General features: G+C 42.3%; 1 protein-coding gene across 5 annotated transcripts in view; it reads left to right on the top strand.

The window, feature by feature from the left end:
• The window catches only part of LOC121284923 (partitioning defective 3 homolog B-like), an 885,862-nt gene that overhangs the window by 817,182 nt on the left and 43,853 nt on the right, over window positions 1-24,827 (top strand). For 4 of the 5 annotated variants that reach the window (XM_041200843.1, XM_041200844.1, XM_041200842.1 and 1 more), the window contains one exon: window positions 23,901-23,977. In XM_041200843.1, coding sequence (XP_041056777.1) covers window positions 23,901-23,977 — 77 coding nt within the window. Of the gene's footprint in view, window positions 1-23,900; window positions 23,981-24,827 lie in introns of those variants that run through there. The other variant, XM_041200847.1, reaches the window with a different exon arrangement.

Genomic DNA, 24,827 nt, shown 5'->3' with positions numbered 1-24,827 from the left:
TTCATGAAAAATGCAAAGGCCACCTGGGCTCTTGGCCTGCCCGCCGACCTTAAGGTTGGATGGGCAGCTTTCTCATTAATTAGTTCGTTAATGGCCTTAACAGGCCTTTGACAGTTTGGTGGGCGCACAGCCGACTGGGCTGCGTGCCCGCCGAACTGAAAATCTAAATTCAGTTAAATGTCACCCCGTGCCATTTTACATCCCAGCAAGCGGGCCCCGCCGCTGCTCGCTGAGCCGAAGATTCAGCTCCAGGAATAATTCAAATCAGTGTTGGCAACCCTGCTGGAACTTCATTTGCAAGCAAAAGTGGGGAAAGAAAATGGATGAATATCGTCCTGCCTAATTGAATCAGGCAATGTTTAAGTCCTCCTATTAACCCACTTGACTGGGTAATATCAACAACCATCGTCCCTAATGGCTTCTGACAATTTACAATCCCACCCTCCAACTGAGCTGATTGGATCCGACAGTCTCCTACCCTGCCTTCCAATTAATGTTATTGATTAATTTTTGAAAATGACCAATCCCACTGTAAGGAAATCAGGTTAAAGCATCGAGAACGGATGTGTGCAACTTTCGCCATGATGTCAGTCATGGCTCACTTGGTGGCGTACTTGCGTCTGAGCCAGAACATCGTGGTCTCAAGTCCCACCCCAGAGTCCTGAGCGCAGAATCTGGGCTGGAGATCAGTACCCTTATCAGTACAGTACTTGCTACACAGTATGAAGATCAGGGGAGTTATCCCTGGTGCCTTTGCCAAAATTTATCCCCTCACCAACATCAATAAAACAGATTTTAAATTGTCATTGTCACATTGCTGTTTGTGGGACCTCGCTGTGCATATGTTAGCTACCACATTTCTGACATTATCACAGCCATGACACATCACAAGTGCTTTAAAGCTGCAAAGTGCTTTGGAACATCCTGGGCCGTAAAGACACTGTAGAAATGTACGTTTTCACTTCTTCATTTGGCAAAGTTGGTGTGTGGTTGAGCCATATCGACTGGAAGGTTCTAAGTCTGACTTCCAGACTCTGCTATATTGGATGATCTGAGCCAGGTTTGCAGTCAAGATACACAGTTGGCTTTTGTGCTGGGGGTGGGGGATAAATCAATCAATTCAGAGACCTTTGCTGGGAAATAGGCTTAGTTGTTAATCCCATGGAGAAGAAGGCTGAGGTTGGGTGATGATGCCACACTCCTGCCAACATGCACTGTCTGGGCACACATGTGAGAAACGGTTACCTGGGTGAGGTACAGGAGGCCAGCCAGTATCTGCGAAACTAAACCCCAGCAAGAATCAGCACTTTCAAGAAGGACAAGAGAAGGCTAACAAAGTAGCACTAGACTTGCGGAGGTAGGATGGATCAATGTAATTCTTTCTGTGCATAGATTTCGCCAATCTGAGCACTCAATCTTTCTTTCTCTCCCTTCTTCTCTGCCTCGTTCTCTCCACACTCTCTGTTCATCACATGATCTCTTGCCTCCAACCCGCACTCTGCTCCCACATTTCTGCCATTGGTCACTCACCATCCTCATGTGTCCAGCCCCCTTGAAAAATGAATCAACATCGTTGTCGGCTGTCCCTCGATTCGAGGACAACCTCGACTCAGGGTCACGCGTTTCTGCCAAGTGTCTCCATCTATCTGAGCAGGTCGTTCTCGACCTGTAGGTCTTAGTGCACATGGGGCAGGATGTCCCATGAGGCAGTGGGATCCAGAGCTCAGGTTTGCTTCCTTTTCTTTCCTTCTCTGCTGCCGCTCTGCCTCACCATTAAAATGTTGTGACTCAAAGTGTGATGCAGGATGATGGGCAAGTTGTCCTCATTTTGAACAATTGGTAGCAAGCTTCTCCCAGTTATTAATGTCAATGCTGCCACCAGTAGAGCTTCAGAATGTCTTTGAAGTATTTTCTTTGTCCTCCTCTGGAGAGTTGAGAAAACAGGAACTGGCAGAGCTAATGCTTTTTGGCAACCCAGACAGTGTCCAGTGGATCAAAGCTTATTTTACAGGAGTTTTGCCTAGATGGTTGTGAAACTGACTTCAAGAAGGACACTAGCATTTGTTTGACTGCCTCCCATTGAATTCGGAAGTTAAAGTGGAGGCATTGCTGATTTAATTTCTCTAGGGCTTTTGTGTTGCTTACTCACTGCAGGACAGGAGTGTGGTGACGCCAACTGCTCTGTACACCCGGAATTTTGTTGACTAGCGGAGGTCTTTGTTGTCAAACGCTTGCTGCCATAGTTTGTAGAAGGCTGAGCTGACACAGCTAATCCGGTGTTGGATCTCCTGAACGATGGTTTATTTTTGAGAGAGGTGGCTGCCAATGTATGGGAAGTGCTCAACATATTGCAGTGTCTCTTCTTCAACATATGTGGGAGGGTGCAGGGCTGGTGGTGGGGATGGGTGGGTGCAATATTTGGCTGACTGGGTGTGGGTTGAAAAATGAATTTTGCTTTAGCAACATTCAAAGGCATGCTGCATTGAAAAAATTGAGAATAGCTTGCAAATCCAGTGCAGAGTGGGCAACGATACTGCAGTCATCCGCAAAGTGTAGACCATGTATGTCTATGGTGGCCAAATTAGTTTGGCACAATGGTGACAGAGGTTAAAGAGCTTTCCATCTAAGTGGTATTTAATACTGATACCAGAGGGCAGTTGATCTTTGATGAGATGAATAATCCTTGGCGGTTAGATTGTAAATAGTATGGGAGCTATCACATAGCCTTGCTTGACCCCGGTCCAGATTTTGAAGGCATCTGTTTCAGATCTCCTACTGAAGATAGTTGCAGTCATATCATCGTGAAGCAATTGCAGTATTTTGAGAGAGTTTTTTGGACATCTAAATCTTTAGGGCTAAACCCACAGAGCCTCGCAATTTACTGAGCCAAATGCTTTAATCGGGTTATGAATGCAATGAAGAGTTCTTGGTGTTGTTCTCAATATTTTTCTTGGATTTATCTGGTAACAAAGACCATGTTGGAAGTTCCTGTGGAAGATCTAAAACCACAATGTGCCTCTGGGAGGATTGACTCAGCCACAGGAAGTAGGCGATCCAGGAGAATGTTTGTCAGGATTTTTCCTGCTATGGACAAGAGAGAAATACCTTGATAGTTTCCACAGCATGATTTATCTACCTTCTTGAAGATAATTACAATTATCATATTCCTGAAGTTGGAGTTGTGGAAGTTCTTTTTCCTCCCAAATCCTTAGGATAATATGCATGGAGTCTTGACATGAGCGAAACCCACCAGCCGTTGAGGAATTGTTAAAAATATTCTTTCCAGCATTGATGGGTGACATTGCCATCCACTGGAAGAGGAACACCATCCTGTGAGCAAAGGGGATTTTGTCTATTTGAACCAGCTCTGAAGAAGTCATACAGACTTGAAACATTAACTCTGTTTCTCTCTCCACAAATACTGCCGGACTTGCTGAGTTTTTCCAGCATTTTCTGTTTTTATTTCAGATTTCCAGAATCTGCAGCATTGTGCTATTATTTTGTCCATTTGACCTTGGTGAATAGTTTGTCTATAGTCAATAGATGGCTTCAAAAAAAGCTTTGCATGTCATGATGGTCAACATATTGTTGAATCTCTTGAATTTTCTCTTCTCACCATATCTCCTTTATCTTCTGGATTTGTCTTTGGGTGTCAGCTTGAGCTGTCTTCTTGACTTGCAGTCTTGCGTTGTTCTGCCAGACAATGAAGGCTGCTCATTTTTGTTCCAGGAGGTCACATATTTCAGCATTGGATTTGTCGAACCAGAACTAGTGATGACAATGCTCAAATTCAATGGCCTGGGCACATGAGCTAGCACAGCTGATTGCACTCAATCCCAACTGTTCTGGAATTGAGTTGGACTTATGAAGATTTTCCGGATTGGCCGTGAGCTGCACTTGAAATTCCTCTCTTTGGTTGGCCTGCTTTAGGGCTGAGACATGGATCCTCTTCCTCTTGGACTTTTGGGTCTTGTGATGTGTTAGGGCTAGGTGGATGTTGATCAGCAATTGAACAAGCCTATGATCTGTTCAGTCGGCATTGGACCCCTGCATGGATCAAGTGATACAGTCATCACTTAGATCTTTGACCTGAAGAATGACATAATCCAGGAGGTGCCATTGCTTTGATCTAGGATGCCTCCATGTTTTGTATTTGTCCTTCTGGCAAAGGACGGTGTTTGTTATAATGAGGCCATGCTGAGCACACTTCATCAGCAGGAGAATGCCATTTGCATTGGCTTTTCCCACCCTGTTTTTCCCAATGGCTCCACTCCAAACATTGGAGTCATGGCCAACCCTGGCAAAGTCCTTCAGAAGGATAATCTTTTCTTATTTTGGGATAGTAGTGAGAACTTTATCGAAGTCAGAGTAGAACTTTTCCTTAACAAAGTGTTAACTGATTGGATAATACTTGACTGTCAATCAAAAAACCTATTTTTCCCCATGTCAGACAACTTTATATTCAATAAAACAAAAGAGTTCAAACTATTTGATTTTAAAAACAATTATTATGCCAGTGTTTTTTCTCCTGAGTTCTTTTTACTTACAGCAGTGTCTTGGACATTAATCAATAATTCCTAGAAAATCCAGGGCAATCTTGGGAGGGTTGGCAACACTATTTTCAACATTGCACATTTATAATGAATTCAGCTGACACCATAAACCAACAGATACAATAGGTAATTTTTCCAGTGTTGACAAATACTGATGTATCTTTCTTCCCATGTGAATTGTGGTAAGCATGCTTATAATATATTGCAGCAAATGGAGTCTCGGCTTTCCTGTGCCACGTTTTCAGTCAAGTACATGTCAGTGCCAGAAACTTAATGAGTTTCGGTTATCCTTTTCAGGTTTGCAGTTCCTTTTAATCAGCCCAGAAACTGCAGTAGATGTAGCAATTCTAGCTGTCTAGCCTCTCGGTTTGGAGATCGTTTTCAAATCAAGTTCATATAAGCTGTTCTGGGGAAGTGGAATGATCTCAAGCCAATTAGAAAGTGCTACGCTCAACCATCTTTATTCCTTTCTCATTTATGTTTTCAGAAGGATCTTTAGAACATTAGTAGTGATTGATAAATTGAGCACAAAGTGTCAAGGTACATCTAGATGCGTGCGTGTGTGCAGTTATAGCTTCAACAATTTGTGTTTGTATAGTGCCTTTTAACGTAGTAAGATGTCTCAAGCCGCTTCACAGGAGCATTATCAATCAGAATTTGACACAGAGCCACAGAAGGAGATATTAGGACAGGACTCAAAGAGGCAGGTTTTAAGGAGCTTCTTAAAGGAGAAGAGAGAGGTGCAGAGGTTTAATGTGGGAATTCCAGAGTTTGGAGTTAGATGGCTGAAGACAGGGCTGCCAACAGTGAGGCAAAGGAAAAGAGGCCTGAATTGGACGAATGAAAAGGCCTTGGAAGTTTGTAGGCCATGGAGGGATCTGAACACATGGATGACTTTTAAAAATCAAGGCATTGCCGGACTGGGAGCCAGTTTCGTCAGAATAGTACTAAAGTACTAGTGACCCCAGTTTTCCCTCCCTGATAAATTTTCTTGCTCATCAAGCTGATCAGTTTCGTGCAGCAGAATTGGGTGCAGTCAGGTTGGAGGTACTGGGGGTTTTTAATGCTGGGCAAAGCTCTGTTCTGCTTTGCTGCAGTAGCATGCCTTAAGTCCTACCTTTTGTGAGCACCCCAGTAATGCAATTATGAGATGTCATTGATGCGGTAGCTATCTTTGAGTTCGCTCTCTGAGATTGTCACTTCAGTGACAGCTTTGTGACATGGAATCCCTTCCTTCAAACTGTAAAAAACTCATTTTGCATCAAATCTCCACAGCCAATGGAAATTGGCTGAGCAAGAGGAGGCTTTCATCCCACCATCCCGGTTTGGATTCAAGCCTAAGCCGCAGAGGTGAAATAACAGTATGTAATGTTCAGCACCATTCAAGACTCCTCAGATACTGAAACAGTTGATGTCCAAATGCAGCAAGACCTGGACAACATGTAGACTTGGGCTGACAAGTGGCAAGTAACATTCACGCCACACAAATGCCAGGCAATGACCATCTCCAACAAGAGAGAATCCAACCATCTCCCCTTGACATTCAATGGCAATACCATCCCCGAATCCCTCACTATCAAGATCCTAGGGGTTACAATTAGTCAGAAACTGAGCTGGACCAGTCATATAAATACTGTGGCTAGAAGAGCAGTTCAGAGGCTGGGAATTCTGCAAAGAGTAACTCACCTCTTGACTCCCCAAAGCTTGTCCACCATCTACAAGGCACAAGTCATGAGTGTGATGGAATACTCCCCACTTGCCTGGATGAGTGCAGCTCCATCAACATTCAAGAAGCTCTGCATCATCCAGAACAAAGCAGCCCATTTGATTGGCACCCCATCCACCACCTCCAATAGAAGCCAATATAGGGTTTTTAAAATTCACTCATGGGATGTGGGCGTCGCTGGCTAGGCCAGCAATTGTTGCCCATCCCTAATTGCCCTTGAGAAGAAGGTGGTGAGCTGCCGCCTTGGACCGCTGCTGCCCATGTGGTGTAGGTATACCCACAGTGCTGTTATGGAGGGAGTTCCAGGATTTTGACACAGCAGCAGTGAAGGAACAGCAATATATTTCCAAGTCAGCATGGTGAGTGACTTGGAGGGGAGCTTGCAGGGGGTGACGTTCCCATGCATCTGCTGCCCTTGTCCTTATAGGTGGTAGAGGTCGTGGGTTTTGAAGGTACTGTCTAAGGAGCCTTGGTGAGTTCCTGGAGTGCACCTTGTAGGTGGTACCCACTACAGCCACTGTACATCAGTTTGGAGGGAGTTTATGAATGGGGTGCCAATCAAGTGGGCTGCTTTGTCCTGGGTATGGAGAAGTATCAGAGTACAGAACAGTAAACGGAGAAAACCACCTACTCATAAGTCCATGCTTTGGATCAGGCAGTAGCACGCTCACCTTCTGAATCAAACGGTTGTAAATTCAAGTCCCATGGAGACTTGATCACAGTACCTAGGCTGACACTTCAGCGCTGCATTGTTGCATTGACAGAGGTGTCACCATTCAGAGGAGACATTAAACCGAAGCCATATCTTTCCTTTCTGTTGGGCATATTTAAATGATAACTTGCCTCCAAAGCACTACTGAAACCTTATTAATTAAAGTTTACATTAATAAAAATACTGTGTATCGAATCAAACATGAGTTGCACTTTTTTCATATTGTCTTCCTTAATTCTAAATTATTTACTTTATTTTACAATTTTACTATATTTTTCATTACCCTTTCCCCCTTCCAACCTTTTCATATTTTAACTTTCCGCTCTTGAAGGTAGTGAATGGAGTCCCTTACAGCTAAACTCTTCCTCTTGAGCAAAACACCATCCCCCCACAACTCCTTCCGCACCCCCTCCCCCAACCCTTGGCTCTAACCCTATTCTATCCATTCCCACTGCTGCCCTTCTCAGCTTCCAATCTTCATCTACCACCTTGCCCTAGTCTCTAACCCTGCTGTATGTTTCCTCTTACTTCCCCATCCCATCCCGAGTGTCTCTGGTCAACATTTATCCTGAAACAACACTACTATAACAGATTACCTGGTCATTGCTGTTTGTGGAAGCCTGCTGTATGCAAAGAGACTGTTAAGTGCTTCCTACATTACAGCAGTGACTACACCCCAAATGAAATACATTATTGGCTGTAAAGTGTTTTGGAAAGTCAAAATGTCATTCTTCTTACTTCCCCTGGTTTCCCATGGCTTCCCATGGAAGATCTTAGCTGGTATTGTATCAGTAGTCTATATGTAAGTTAGAAAACATAAATGTACCATTAGATAGAATGCAAGTTGGAGTGTTTTCCTGGATAGAAAGAGCACATAGCATTTGATTTTGTATTGAGAGGCGAATGTTTGATTTAATTCCATTTTGTCCATGGATGTTCTATGAGCTTTTACAATGGGACATGCTCTAAATTAGTGATCTAAAAGTGCAGTATTCTCTACAGGGCCTCTAGGAGCTGTGAAGTCTCAGTTACAGAAAGCGAAATAAAGAGAGGGAAAGAAAGATTGGATTAAGAGAGAGAAAAGCAAAACAGAAAAATAAGTTTAAGAAGTTTTTTTTATTTTTGTAAATCTCGAGCAATAATTAATATCAGAAGGAATGAGTCTCCATCCTTGTAAAAGTTAATATTCTGTTTTGAAGAGGTTGTTTGGTAGTAATTAAGACTTGTTGCGCTGTTAAAAGGATACTTACACTGGAATGGACAAGCCCTTTTTTTTGGCAAGTTTAATCCATATCTATGAGTTATCTGCAATTTATGCCATTTGATGTTTATATCACTGGAAGTTTCTGTCCAATTCTAGATAAATAACATTGAGCACTGTTGGATTCATACTGGGAGATGGTGGCATGGTGAAATTATCACTGGACTAGTAAACCAGAGGACATGTGTTCAAATCCCACCACAGCATTTGGTGGAATTTAAATTCAGTTAACAAATCTGGAATATAAAGCTAGTCTCAATTGTTGTAAAATCCCACCTGGTTCACTAATTCCTTCAGGGAAGGAAATCTGCCCTCCTTATCTACATGTGGTTCCAGACTCACAGCCCCACAGCAATGTGGTTCACTCTTAACTGCTCCCTGAAATGGCCAAGTCAATAAGGGATCAGGGATGGGCAACAAATGCTAACATTGCCAGTCATACCCACATCCCATGAAAGAATTAAGAAAAAAACCCTTAATTCTAGTATAAAATGAAACCCATTGAGATTCAGAAAATAACATAAGCCATGGGAACAATACATGAGTGGCTTATCAGTTGCACCTGATCTGGGGGTTGCTAACTGTGACTTGCTCCCATGCTCCAGCCATTTGCCAACCAACACATTCATCCTTGTGATGTACTGGTAAAGACAAATGTTCAAAGAAAATGACAAAAAAAAAAGCAATCTTTTCTCACGTCCCGATGATTTTTCTCCAGGGTTGCACACAGCATTGTCCTGGAGATTGATCTTCAATTCCTGAAGACTTGAGGACAACCCTGGAGGGTTGGCAACCCTAATCTGATCCCCAAGATACACTAGACGCTCCAGCTTATTTCCTATTCTATATATTAATGCTGTCTTTTTCACTAGAGTTCAGTGCTGTGGGCACACTGACAGACAATAGCCTGCTTCAACTGAATCGTGGTTTTGATGCTGAACACATCATTTAAACTGCACCGATATTAGTTCTTACTTAAAGTTTCTGAGGAGCACTGTACCATGTGCATATTACTCATGCAATACGGATTAAAGGCAGGCAGATTCTGCACTCCGTGTGCATGTATAAGAGGGAGAGATGTAGATTCTACAGTGCTTTTATCCATATATATCATACACACTATAACCTTATGAGTGTTAGCAGCAGTGGTTCCTGCCTGTCCTAGTATCCACTTCAATTAGTACTTGAAAAGATTTCTGTTGCAAGTTAGGGAAGTGTGATTGGACCTGCGGATACTAGAGTGCTTGTGAATAAGATTGGCTTATAAAGAAACCACCAAGAGACTCACTTTTATCTTTTTAAAATCCACAACCATTATAAGCTAGTCTGTGGTTAAGTGGCACAGTTGTGGGGCTCAGCGCTGTGATCTTTATTTAGTCCTCAGCATCTTGTGTGAAATGCATCATGTAGGATACAGAATCTATTAATATATTCACTGGTGTGTAAGAGTTGGACTTGTTTTGATTATAGTCTCATTTGAGACCTTGAGTCCTTTCTCAAAATAGTTTGCTGGAAAAACTGCCTAGCAAACACTAAAGGGCATTTTGAAAGGGGAGAAAGTTGCAAGGGAGCATGAGAGACATGTTCTTATGCAGTAATAGTGTCCATTACTAACCTTTATATAGCCTTTACCCGGAGGAAAAATATCTTGGCATAGAGACCTTCTTTAAGATGGGGGAGGTGCAATTCTGGTATGCGTTTTTTAAAACAGAGAGGCTATTGGTGTTGAGGTTCTGTCTTTAGCAATGGACATGTCTGGGAAGTGAGAGCTGACACTGTGCAGACAGCCCTGTTTTGGTTTCTTTGTCAATTGATGGGGGTTTCCGACATAACTAAAACATCTGAGAGGTCGTTAGTCAAACTGGAGCTGCTGTAGTCAGACAAGAATCTCCTTCACACGCACAGTACCGAGGGTTCTGAGGAACGTGCCAAGCCTGCTGGGCGTACGCAACAGTGGCAGGGAGTTTAATTTGAATTGGAGTAGTATTTTCCTAATGATCCCTGCACACAGTCAACCCATTGTCAAACAAGGGCTTTCAGGTTCAGCCACCACACTTGTCGAGCATTGTATCCCTCTGAAAAAGGAGTCCCAGTGTGAGTTCCAGCCAACCGGTCGGTCCAAGTGGGAACGTCATGTGGTTATATTTGTTTTGAGAAGAGGTTTGAAATGTTCCACTGAATGGTGTCGCAGTCTTCGGTCAGGACATGCAAGCGTGCAGAAAGAAACCATTGTGCTAGACACTGGCAGGTTGCATTGGAAAGTAATCACAAAAGCCTTCTTGTCTAAGCTGTGTCGAACTTTGACCTTTAAATTTTAGGGGTAGTTTGTAACGGAGTGATGTTTGTTTCTGTGCAGTAAATTGATTTTTGTTTTTTAGCTGTGGGGAGAGTGGTGGAGGGGTGCAACAGGGCAGGAGAGAAGGATTTGGAGAAAAATAGAGAGGAAAGGCTAAATCTGGAGACAATTTGTGGAAACTGGGAACTTTAGTAACAGGAGCACAGAATGGAATTGGAGGATTAAACTGCATGCCACCCAGCAAGCAGCAGGAAGCAAGAACAAGCAGATCTTGACCTTGGGAATTGAGTCTGTTATTTCAGGTAGAGGGGCAAATGGTTGGAAGGAGACAAACTTCTATTTATTCATTAACTGATCTATAATACCTGCCTCAAAATTTCCAGAGCAGCAGCATGCATTGACTTTCTTAAATAAAAACACTGTGCCTTTTTACTATGTTTCATGGTTTCTTTTGCTCTATAGGGGATGGAGGGAAGGAAGAACTTCATCAACGGTTTTTCTTTTAATTAACCTCCATCCGGAGGCTGCATCCTTCCATCTACAAATGATGATGGACATGCAGCAAACATTCCATTTCAGATGGGTTGTCTTCATATGGCACCTTTGCTGATGGCTGTAGAGGCCAATCCTTGAGAGGCAGGTTCTACCACAAGCGCTGCACATGAAGCTACCAGGTTTCATTGTGGGTTGTTGTTTTCCGCCTTGGCATCTTTTGCCAAGCCGTTGTAGCCACTGGCCATCGTCGTGGTGCACGCCAGCCATAGGAGATATCGCTACCTTTCTCTCATCAGCAAGTCAGTGAGCTCATCACAATGGCAAGCATCCTTGAAATGGAGCTTTGGGCATCCCACTGGCCATCTGGCTCCGTCTAACTCAACATACAGCAGGTCCCTGCATATGTGACTGTCTCCCATCTTGTAGACATGCCCAAGGCAATGAAACCACTTGTGCTTGAAGAGCACTAACAAACGTGGAAGCTCAGCTTTTGAGAGGACTGCTTCATTCATGATATTCTTCTGCCAGGATATACCCATAAAGCACCGCAGTTAGCAAAGATGGAAATTGTTGAGCTTTTCTTGATCGCTTCAAATCGTCCATGATTCACAGCCACGTAATAAGGTGCTAAGAACACAGGCCTCATAAACAATCAGCTTGGTCCTCAGGGTCAGCTTGATGTTATTCCTTGTTTTGTGTGTCAGCCAAAGTTGGTAGCTGCTTTCCCTACGTGTGTATCAAGTTCTGCATCAGGGGACAGATTGTGGACCTGAGGCAGCAAAATTTACTAATTATCTCTAGCGGGGTGTTGTTTAATGTGATGGGGACTAAGATGTAACACCTTGTCCCATGACCACGATTTTCTTGATGCTTATAGTCAGAGTGAACAAGTTACTGGCATGGGAGAGAGTCCGTGAGTCTTTGTAGCTGGGTTTCTGGGGCAACTAGCATAGCATCATTTGTGCAGAGAGGTGCTCTGATCAGGACATGATGCGTTTTTGTCTTCGCTTTCAATCTTGATAGATTGTAGGACTTGCCATCTGACCTAGTGTACAAGTAAACTCATTCCATATCTGTAGGGAAGGCAAAGGTCAGGAGCATGGAGCAGAAGATACCAAACAGAGTGCTAGGACACAGCCCTGTTTCACTGTTGAACTGGAGCCATCAATCTGTACATTGCAGTACATGTTGTCATAGAAGGAACGGATGGGACTGAGGAACTTCGGTGAACAGCCAATTTTCCCCAAAATCTTGTAGAGTAATGCTCTGCTGATAGTGTCGAATGCTTTAGTGAAATCTATGAAAGTAAGGTAAAGAGGTATACCCTGTTCCCTTTGCTTCTTATGTAGCTGCCGTATGGAGAAGATGATGTCCATTGTAGATCTGTCGGCACGGAAACCACACTGTGTTTCTGGGCGCAGTTGGTCTGCAAGTAGATGGGAGTCTTTTAAGTATGACCCTAGCAACGATCTTCCCTGTGAGGCTAAGGAGTGAGATGCCCTTGTAGTTGTTGCAGTCTCCTCTGTCCCCTTTGTTTTTGTATGGTGTGATGATTGTTGAATCACACATCTCCTGTGGAAAGGAGCCGACTTTTCAACAGAGAAAGAGAAGCTCGTAAATGTGCAGCAATAGATAGGGCTTTCTGTGCTTGAGCAATTTGGCTGGGATTTCATCCTTGCTGTTTGCTAAGTGAACTATGGCCTTCTCGAGCTGAAGTGATGAGGGTTCTTTTTCTAACTCATTCATATCAAGAAGCTGCGGGAGAGTGTCAAGCATGGATTGGACGATATCTGTCCCATAGGAGTCCGGATCATAGTAGTGATTAGCCCAGTGGGACATCTGTTTACTTCTGTCGGTGAGTACTTCACCATCTGCCAACTTCAGGGGGGCAACTTTGGTGATGGTAGGACCAAGTGTCCCCTTGATCTCTTCATGCATAGCTAGTAAATTTCCACTGTCACAGACAGTTTGGATTTCTTGTAATAAATTGATCCAGTGTTTATATCTCCAGTATCTCCCTATCTATTGCATGGCTATCTTGGCAAGGTGATAAACGTAAGCTGTGGAGGGGACACAGAGAGGCTGCAAAGAGATACTGACATTAAATGAGTGGGCAACAACGTGGCAGTTGGAGTGTAATATGGGGAAGTGTGAAGTTATTGAATATATTTAAAGCTGGGATATACAGATTTTTGGTGTCTCAAGGAATCAAGGGATATCAGGAATGGGCATTGGAGCTGAAGCCCAAGATCAGCCATAATCATATTGAATGGTGGAGGAGGCTCGAAGAGCCAAATGGTCTACTGCTGCTCCAATTTCTTGTGCTTTTGGCTACTTTCAGGTCGTGCAGTGTCTTAGCTGTTGGGTTTATGTTGTTACCTCAGAGATTTAGCAGATTTATCATGTAGGCTTTGTTTTTTTGCTTCAATGACAGATGTCATCTGAGCTGAGTCGGTCTCAAACCAGTCATCGTTGCAGTCCTGCTTTTACCAAATGATGTTTCTGCTGCTTCATGCATGATTGAGCTTAGTGACCTCCAAGCTTCATCAATAGCAGCTTCAGCGCTTCCTGATAAACTTTGATGGGTTGCACTTGTTTTAGCAACAGTACAAAGTGCTGACATTTGGCATCATTACTTGTGCAATTAACCTATTCACCCTCATACTGTACTGACTCCCTCAGAACTACTCCAATTCTGACGGCTTGTGCATCCACAATTTCACTCACCTCACCATTGGCAGCTGTGCCTTCAGCAGTATAGCACTGAATATAAATAAGTTTAGGGGATAAATGAGGGTATCCAGTCCCAAAACTCTGGAACAACCTCGAAAAATTTTCCACCCCTCAACCTTGCTCTCTCTCTTAAGATGCTCCTTAAAGCTACATCTTTGATCAAGCTTTGAACCTCCTGTCCTCTTATCTCCTTATATCACCTGGTATTACATTTGTCTGATAATGTTCCTGTGAAGTGCCTTATGCTTTAAAGTTACAGTATAGATGCAAATTGTTGTTGGACAGTAGTAATTTGGGAGGCTATAGGGAGCTATTTAATTATTTTTACAACTACAATTCTTAGCCAAGAGAACCTGCAGCTGTCTTACCACCAGGGAGCTTACATACCGGGCCATTTTTCTCAGCTCTGTTTGATTACGATGATACTCGATAGCAGGGTCTAGAGTGGTGAGATGAAGATTTGAACCTGCACTTGTTTCTGCTGGGGGTGGGAGTCCAAAACTAGGGACCAAAAATGTACAAATTTTTTTTTTTATTCCTTCACGGGATGTGGGCATTGCTGGCTATGCCAGCGTTTATTGCCCATCCCTAATTGCCCTTGAGAACCAAGTGGCTTGCCCAGACATTTCAGAGGGAAGAGTCAACAATACTGCTGTGAGTTTGGAGTCACATGTAGGCCAGACCAGATGAGGACTGCAGGAGAAATATTCTTTACTCTGAGGGTGGTTAGAACACAGGACTCAGTGCCACATAATGTAGTGTGATGAATAGCATAGATGAATTTAAGGGGAAGCTACGTAAATACATGAGGGAGAATGGAATAGAAAGTTATATTGAAAGCTGTAAATGGAGGAAGGTTGGAGGAGGCTCGTCAGAGCATTAACATTGACATAGACCTGCTTGGCTGAATGGCCTGTTTTTTTGTTCTAAGTTCTATGTAGTTCTATATACTGTGAGTTCCTGAGTTCAGTTGTGGTGCTGTAAGAAGGCAACAAGAGAAGCTCAGGCTTTTCCATGCCTGGGGAAAGGAAAGTCACACCTTGTTATCTTGACATGGAAGCTGGCCACCTCCTCATCCAACATTGTTGATCTCAGATACAGAAACACCTGAAGGTCCACTGGGAGCAGCAAGATGAAAAAAAAAGTGGAACAAATAAAGTATTTTGTTTTTATTCCAGAGAAGATGGGATTCTCCTTACAGCAGAGAAGTTTAAGGGGAGATTCGATGGAGGTAATAAAATAAAAGCCAAATTCCCCAGATGCTGGAAATCCGAAATTAAAAACAGAAAATGCTGGAAAAACTCAGCAACTGTGGAGAGAGGAACTGAGTTAATGTTTCGAGTCCGTATGACTCTTCAAAGATAAAGTGAAGTAGAAATGTGATAGATTTTATACTGTTTAAGAGGGGATGGAGCAAAATAGAAGATCGGGGATAGGTGGGAGCTAAGGAGAAAATTGACTAGGATGTCATGGATACAAGGCAAAAGGAGTGTTAGTGGTAGTGTTAAAGACTAAAGAAGGTGCTGATAGTGATATAAAGGTGAGATAGCAGAATGGTAGTTTGATGGAGGCGTTCAAATTTATGAGGGGTTTTGATACAGTAAATAAGGTGAAACTGTTCCTACTGGCAGAGGGTTGGTAACCAGAGGAAATAGATTTAAAGTAATTGGAAAAGGAACCAAAGAGGAGATGAATTTTTTTGAACCAGAGAGTTATGACAAACCTACTGCAGTTTTTTGAGGATCTAACTAGCAGAATATATAAGGGAGAACTAGTGAATTTGATGTATTTGGATTTTCAGATAGTTTTTGATGAAGTCCCACATAAGAGGTTAGTGTGCAAAATTGGGTTGGGGGTAATATATTGGCATGGATTGAGAATTGGTTAGCAGATAGGAAACGGAGATTAGGAATAAATGGGTCTTTTATGGAATGGTAGGTGGTAACTAGTGGGGTACCGCAGGGATCAGTGCTTGGGCCCCAGCTATTCACAATATATATCAATGATTTGGATGAAGGAACCAAATGTAATATTTCCAAGTTTGTAAATGGCACAAAACGATCATCACCTCAAGGAGTGGAAAATTCTACTTTAGTTACATTCCAATCATAAGAACACGAAGGTGGGTATAATCTTGTAAAGTATCCCCTTGACTGTGTGCCGTGAGAAAAAAGATCAAAAGGAGATATATATTTCTACTTGTCCAGAATCCAGGACTGGATCAGATGCAGTTTCCTCCAGTTAAACATTGGAAAGGCCAAATCCATCATTTTCAGTGCACAGCACAAATTCTGTTTCCACTCATTTATTCCCATGACTCCAAGATGTTAAGAGGCTTCAAGGAGATTTAGACAAGTTGAGTGAGTGGGCAAATACATGGCAGATGTCGTATGACATGGATGAGTGTGAAGTTTCCTACCACTTTGGTAGGAAAAGCAGAATGTCAGAGTATTATTTAAATGGTGATAGATTGGGAAATGTTGATGTACAAAGGGACCTGGGTGTCCTTGTACACCAGTCACTGAAAGCAAACATGCAGATGCAGCAAGCAGTTAAGAAGGCAAATGGTATGTTGGCCTTCATTGTGAGAGGACATGGGTACAGGAGCAAGGATGTCTTACTGCAGCTGTACAGGGCCTTGGTGAGACCTCACCTGGAATATTGTGTGTAGTTTTGGTCCTCTTACCTGAAAAAGGATATATTTGCCATTGAGGGAGTGTGGCAAAGGTGCTCCAGACTGATTCCTGGGATGGCAGGATTGCCATATGAGGAGAGATTGGGCTGACTGGGCCTGTATTCACTGGAGTTTAGAAGAATAAGAGGGGATCTCATTGAAACCTACAAAGTTCTGACAGGGCTGGACAGACTGGATGCAGGAATGCTATTGCCTCTGGCTGGGGGACCTAAAACAAAGGGTGTCACAGTCTCAAGCTGGGTAGACCATTTAGGGCTGAGATAAGGAGAAACTTCTTCACTCAGAGGGTGGTGAACCTGTGGAATTCTCCACCGTAGAGGGCTGTGGAGGCCAAGTTACTGAATATATTTAAGAAGGAAATAGATAGATTTCTAGACTCTAAAGGCATCAAAGTATGGGAAGAGAGCAGGAGTATGGCATTGAGATAGAGGATCAGGCATGATCATATTGAATGGCGAAGCAGGGTCAAAGTGCCAAATGACCCACTCCTACTTTCTATGTTTTTATATCTATATTATTATAATCTAGAATACACTACCTGAAAGGGTGGTAGAAGCAGTTTCAATAGTAACTTTCAAATGATAATTGGATATGTACTTGAAAAGATAAAATTTGCAGGGTTTTGAGAAAGAGTAGAGGGAGTAGGACTAATTGGATAGCTCTTTCATAAAGCAGGCACAGTGGACAAAATGGTCTCCTTCTGTGCGCTCTAATTCTGTGATAGATTTTGTAATGGAGGGAGTATAGGGTCAGAAACTCAATTCTGGAGTGAAGAGGATGCTGAGATGGCGAGCAGGCTGGTTTAGTCTGAGACAGTGGCCAGGGAGGTGAATGGAATCATGGGAATAAATGAGTGGAAACAGAATTTGTGCTGTGCAATGAAAATGATGGATTTGGTCTTTCCAATGTTTAACTGGAGGAAACTGCAGCTGATCCAATCCTGGATTTTGGACAAGTAGAAATCTATATCTCCTTTAGATCTTTTTTTCTCGTGGCACACAGACAGGAGGATACTTTACAAGATTATACTCACCTTCGTATTCTTATGATTGGAATGTAACTAAAGTAGAATTTTCCACTCCTTGAGGTGAAGATTGTCAGTACTGGGAAATGGGCTATTTACTTTTTGCACTAGCATTGGTATTAAGCATTCTCAAGAAAAATGGTATTTTACAGGTTAGCTGCAGATTAAACATTCATTGGAATATAGAAACATAAGAGTTAGGAGCAGGAGTAGGTCATGCAGCCCTTTGAGCTGGCATTCAATAAGAGCATGGCTGATCTAGTTGTGTCTCAACTCCACTTTTCCATCTACCCCCCCAACAACGCACCCCCCCACCACTCTGTCCCCCCTCCACTCCCCCTACCATAACCCTTAACTCCCTTGCCTATCAAAAATCTCTTTAACTCTTCCTCTGTCCTGCTCCAACAATGCATTTATTGTCAACATCCAAGAATCATCTCCTAGTACAAAAGTGTGAGTTTTGCCTTTCTTACACCAACCGTCAGATCAGTGTAAGCTGATAGTATGGCGTCACACCTAGTGGCAGCGGGTTTGACTGTCCATGCTCATCCAATCCTATTTTACAATCACAGCCTGCGGAGACTTTCACCCCATTCACGTAGACTAGTTTTTAGCCAGAATTCCAGAGGCTGAAACTAAATCATGTGTGAGCCTACTGCATCATTCAGTCCCAATAAGAATTTCTTAAAACATAAAGTTTAATGCTATCTCCTCGGTAACTAACTTTTCAAGCCCAATTTCACACCAGGTATAGCAATATCATTCTGTTCAGCTCGATCTCCTTCACAATCATCTCTGTGTCATATTCAATATCTTGGTGATATAATGATAAATACCCAAACAACATATAGCTTTCGATCAAGATTGCTTCTAAGTGTGTTCTACCCCTTCAATTCAGAATCCAATATTCAAACCTTAGACAGTAACTATAAATCATTTACATGACTAAACTAAACAAGGTGTCGAAATCTCTTACCAAACAAATAAAAGCTCCAAAGAGTCTGTTAAATCTGTTTACAAAGAATATTCCTGGATGAGATCTTTATCCCTTGAATATTTGTGAGAAAGGCACCTCCCCTCACCCCTATGCCCATACTTCCATTTTTTTCACCCATTTGTGTTCCGCCTTTCTTCGTCTTTCACCCCCTTTTCTTCTCTCTATTGTAATTTCCACTTCTCCTCCCCCTCTTATCTCCCATGCATTCCACCCTCTCCCAGCTGCCATTAACTCTTCAACCAATCCTGCACCTGCTCCAGCTTATGCACTCGGCCATGATAAAAAGGCACCCCCTCTGCCTCCCCTTTGTAGTGCTAATGATGCAGAACATTAGCCCTCAATGCTGGACGCTGAACTCCCATTCACACAAAAGTTTGGCATTCGTGGCTGAAAGTGCAAAGAGTGGAGGGAGCAGGACACACATGCATGCTTTAGGCACCAGAGGAGGGGAGCGAAACCCTCCCTCTTTAGGGGATGCCTTTTCAACAGCACCTCCCAAACCCGCAAGCCACCATCACTTAGACAGACAAGGGCAGCAGGTGTATGGGAGCGCCAACACCTCCAAATTATACACCATCCCAATTTGGAAATATATCGCTGCTGAGTCAAAATCCTGGAACTCCTGAGCCACTTGCAGTTTGGGAGCACCTTTACCACACAGACTAGAGTTTAAAGAGGGAAGCTCACCACCCTCAGTCATAGGGTAACTAGGGCTAAACAGTAAAATGCCAGCCTCACTGACAACACCCATATTCCAAGAATGAGTTTTAAAAATCGCCACAGACCATTAATGTATGGCTCAGTATTTCATATCAGTGAAATCAGTGTTACATTTTAATTATCGAAATGAGAAACTCATAATGCTAAGTATAGTTTTATATGATGATGGTGAAATCATCAACCATCAATAATTTTTAGTGTTATCTTGTGGTAAGGCATGTAACCAAAGATGATTTTTCAGTTCTATTAGCAGCCTCGGGGTCAATTGGAGAATAAAAATCAGTTGTGTGGCGAAAGGTATAGTTTCGCTTTTATGGTTTGATATCACTAGTCACAGTTATGCAACACGCACACAGTTCCACCTCATTAATCTGGCTGTTGGAGACTAAATTGCCAGATTAAGAAGTCTGTCACCTTTATGAAGCTCATATTAATTTATGTATGCTTGTTTTTGAAACCAAATCTGTTATGTGTTGAGGTTGATGATGATGTGCTGAAGTAGAAATGTGAGATTTTTATGGGACCCAATGTATTTCAGTATTGATCTGTAATGGCACAGTCTGTCAAAAAACATCAAAAGTGCTTCTTTCTAGAGAGGACAGTCCTATATTTACCAGAAAAGAACAGCAGCCAATGGGACCTTGGTTTAATATCTCATTTGAAAAACAGCATCGCTAACCATGCAGCACTCTGTCAGCACTCCACTGGATTATGTGCTCCAGTCTCTGGAGTGGGACTTGGATTCAGAGGCGAGAGTGCTAATAACTGAGCCACAAGTACCTTATATAAACATGCCAAACACATATCTAATGCATACAGTAAAAAAAACATACCTGCTAACAAGTCCCGTCCACTTGTCTAAATTCAGTGATAATAATCATCAACTGCTTACCGGCACCTCGAGGCACTTCTCCACATGTCACTCATGAATGCCTGGAAAACTGAAGGTGCACATGCATGGATTCTCACTCATACAAAGCCTGATGTGCTTGTTCCATGCCCATAATTGGAACACTCGTGTTCGTGTGGAGGCCATACACTTGTGTGCACGTAGGTTGCTCGTTTGCAGGTTTATGTGGAAAACGTGCGTATGCACAAATACTGGCACACGATCGTCAGACTGATTGTTGACTGGTAAAGGAATTCAAATTTTTTTTGCAACGTTCAGTAATATTTTCAGTTTTTCTCACTCCTCAGTCAGTAAAAAGGTGTGAAGTTCTAGTGAGGAGGGTGGTTGGGGGGCAAATAAAACCTGGTTGCAATCTGCAAATATTCTGACAATCTTCTGCAGATGAATTGCAACAATTACTTCCAAGAAGTTAATTACTTAATTGAGGGATTAGACAACAACCTGAAGAGGGAATTACGTTTTGTTTCTTGCTGATTTTTGCCACTCCGTTTATGAGGGTAGGATGCATACACTGGTGCTGCACTATCAGAGGCACTCTCTATTGGGTGAGACGTTCAACCAAGGCCCCAGTCATCCCTCGTAACATATCCCACAGCACTATTTTGAAGAAGAGTAAGAGAGTCCTCCATGATGTTCTATCCATTAGCATTAATGTGACTCGAAAAAAACTGATTATCTGGTCATTATCGCACCGTTGTTTGTGGTGGCTTGCTGTGTTGCCAAGTTCCAGTGTCACAATGGTGAAAGCGCTTCAAAAGTACTTCATTGGCTGTTAAAGAGCAGGAACATCCTGAGGCCGTGATGGGCTTTCGTTTTTCCCACCTCCCTATCCACCTTTTGAAAGCATTCTTAAAACCCTGCTTTGTCAACCTTTTTTTTTGACCCTCGTGCTATTTACCATCTTGCTTGATATCCACTCACTATTGAGAAGCTCTCTGGGACCTATCCACTGAACATGTTTAGCACAAGGACAATGCAGGTTGTGGTTGTGCAGAAGTGTGAAAATGAGCAAAGTCCATTATTGTTACGATATGAGCAAATAAGACAAATGGACCATAGGATTGAGATGAGTAATTTCCCCAAAAGAGAAGTGCTGCCACTATTGTTAATCAATCATTTTATTTATGGTTATGAAAGTCCAAACATTTTGAAGTAAAAATTGAAGCATTGTATTCCAAGCCAATTGAGGAGCTGTCCCATGTGTGGCTTTTTAACAAATTTATGGAGTAAATGTTTGGCACTGAGCACTCACCTGACACAATTAATTTTATGACTGACCTTTAAATCTGACACCATATACCTTGCATCTAAATAATTGTTTAATTTGTTCTTACCCACTTCTTCAATTAAAATCAGTAAGAGCAAGAGAGTTCCATTCAATAGTTATTTTATATGATAATTCAAAACAATCTCTTACATGTTTAAAAGAAAATCAATGGCAGCACATAATCTTCATAATCCATGGTTTATATTACTTGCAATGTTTGCAAATTTTTTTTCTTAGTTGATCCTATTGATTTTAGTAGGAAAACTGAGGCCGTTCCAATCCTTAAGCTAAATTACAAGTGATGATAACCAGATGTACCTGCAGTAGTTATCTGTCAAGATCCTCAGCATTGGCTTCTTGAGACACTGTATGTTTCATTCAACCCATTTACTGTCTTTGTGCCTTGAGTGGTTCTGACTTAGCTTCATCTCCAGAATTACTTGTAACAGAAATCTTGCCTCTTCCCCAAGCATCCAAAACTCTCTTTCATTAAGTTCCAAAAATCACGGTGAGTGCCGACTCGGTCTGATGTCAGAGTGAATCTTCAATCTCGCAGCCAATAATGCATTGCTGGTGGATTATCTTATCCTACCATCCTTCAAGCCGCCAACTATTCACTTGAGTGAATGTACCAGGAGAGCCTCCAGTCAGCAGTGTGATATGAACACCGTGGCTGTGTGTAATAGATTACTGCCTCACTTTTACAAGCCTTTTTTTTTAAATTCCTCATTGCTGCTGGCGTCAGTAGCACACAGATGTTTCTGTTATTTGGTTGTGTTGTTTTATACTTTTACACAGGTGCGGCTAGTGATTGGCTTTGTGCTGCTTGCTGTGGTTTATAGAGGGCATCAGAGGGGGTTATTGTCCTTCTCGATGTTCATTTATAGTCAATTGGACAAAATGCGTTCACCCTCCACCAAATGGCGATGAAAATCTGAAAACCTGTTCCTCCCAAAAAGTTGTTGAGGCTAGGTCAATTAATTGAAATTTCAAAACTAGATTTTTGCTGGGCAAGGACAATTAAAAGTTTCAGAACCAAGTTGGCGGACTGAGTTAAGATACAGGTTAGCGATGATCTAGTAGAATAAGAACATTGCAACATAAGAAATAGGAGCAGGAGTCGGCCATTCAGCCCTTTGAGCCTGTTCTGCAATTCAGTGAGATCATGGCTGATCTTCTACTTCAACACTATTTTCATGCACTATCCTTGTATCCCTTGATGTTTTTAATATGTAGAAATGTATCAATCTCAGCCTTGAGCATACTCATTGACGGAGTCTCCACAGACCCCTGGGGCAGAGAATTCCATAGGCTCACCACCCCCTGAGTGAAGAAATTCCTCCTCATCTCAATCCTAAATGGCCTGCCCCTTATTCTGAGACTGTGTCCCCTGGTTCTAGACTCACCAGCCAGGGGAAACATCTTTCCTCCATCTACCCTGTCGAGCCGTGTAAGTATTTTGTATGTTTAAATGAGATCACCTCTCATTCTTCTAAACTCCAGAGAATAAAGGCCCAGTCTATGTAATCTTTCTTTGTAGGACAATTCCTCCATCCCAGGAATTAGTCTGGTGAACCTTCATTGCACTCCCTCTATGGCAAGTATATCTTTTATTAGATAAGGAAACCAAAGCTGCACACAATACTCAAGGTGTGGCCTCACCAAGTCTCTGTATAATTGCAATAAGACATCTTTACTCCTATACTCATATCCTCTTGTAATAAAGGTCAACGTACCATTTGCCTTCATAATTGCTTGCTGTACCTGCTTGTTAGCTTTCAGTGATTCCTGAACAAGGACACCCAAGTCCCTTTGAAGCTCAACACTACCCAGCCTCTCATCATTTAAGAGATACTATTGATTTCTGTTTTTCCACCAAAGTGTATAACCTCATGTTTCCCCACATTGTATTCCATCTGCCAGATTTTTGCCCACTCACTCAGCCTCTTCAAATCCCCCTGAAGCTTCTTTGCACCCTCCTCGCAACTCACTTGCAGTACCCCACTAGTCACAGCCCCTGTCCACACCATGATGACTCGGGCATCTAAATACTTCTTACCCTCTACTCCCATTCTGCAATGATATAATCTCCTGGAATTGCGAGAAAAAAAGAGATAAGTCCAGGATCAATAAGGGAAAAACCATTATTGAAAATTTTGTCCAATCTGTCAAAAACTTAACCACCTCAATTAATGATAATTATGTTGGTCCATGTGAAGTCTGGGTTTGGCTCATAGAATGAGCTGATTGAGCTGCCCCTTATTCTGAGACTGTGTCCCCTGGTTCTAGACTGGTTGACAAGCTGAGTGAGTTTAGTCAGCTGACAGGTTAAGATAATTTGAAGTGGTTAAGTTGATTGGTTATTGGCTAGTTCCCTGGATTGGTAGGTTGATTTGGTTAGAAGTTTAATTTTTTTGGAGGAAAGTATATCCTACTGCCAAACAATTGTTGCTGTGCTAATACTATATACTGTCAGATGTTGTCATTAATAATCAATGCATTCGTTCATAGATACAAGCTCCTGTAAAAGGGCCAAATGGTCGATCCCAATTTGAAGAGCTGGAACATCAGTACACTACCTTACCAAGGTAAGGCAAGCTGCACCAGTAACATTATCCTTTTGCTATGCAAAGCCATGTTGCATGACACAAGAAAGCATGAAGAACAAAAAGGTCATTTGGTCATTTGGTCCAACAGTATGAAAGCAAAATACCTGGATTTTGAAAATCTGAAATAAAAACAGAAAATGCTGAAAACGCTCAACAGGCCAGGCAGCATATTTGGAGAGAGAAAAGAGTTAGCTGGGTGAGATTTCAACTCATTCAAAAACCCAGTGTTAAAATTAGGCCCAACATTTCAGGTGGTTGACCTTTTGTCAGAACTGGAAAAAGTTAGAGATGTAAAAAGTTTTAAGCAGGTAGAGATGCGGAGAAATGAGGAAGAACAAAAGGAAAGGTCAGTGATGGGGTGAAAGGTGGGAGAAATTAGATGATGAAAGGGATGATGGTGCAAAGCACAATGAGCAGGGAATGGGTCGAGTAGCCTCCTTCTGTGACATTATGGCTCTATGACTATGGAGGTCCAACAAGCCTATGATGAAAAAGAAAATGCACAATTTCACTATAAATAGAACCTACTTAACCCATAACTTGATAAGGTGCCACATAAAAGGTTATTGCACAAGAAACGAGCTCACGGTATTGGGGGTAATGTATTAGCATGGATTGAGGATTGGTTAACACACAGCAGACAGAGAGTTGGGATTAATGGGTCTTTTTCAGATTGGAAAGACCAATCCTGTGGGCCTCAATTATTTACTATCTATATTAATGACTTGGAGGAGGGGGCAGAGTGTAATGTATCCAAATTTGCTGATGATACAAAAATAGGTGGGAGGGCATGTTGTGATGAGGACATAAGGAATCTGCAAGGGGATAT

This window comes from Carcharodon carcharias, chromosome 12, assembly GCF_017639515.1.
Source record: "Carcharodon carcharias isolate sCarCar2 chromosome 12, sCarCar2.pri, whole genome shotgun sequence".
Lineage (NCBI taxonomy): Eukaryota > Metazoa > Chordata > Chondrichthyes > Lamniformes > Lamnidae > Carcharodon > Carcharodon carcharias.
The sequence above is the reverse complement of the archived record's forward strand: the minus strand, read 5'-3'. Positions and strand labels throughout refer to the sequence as shown.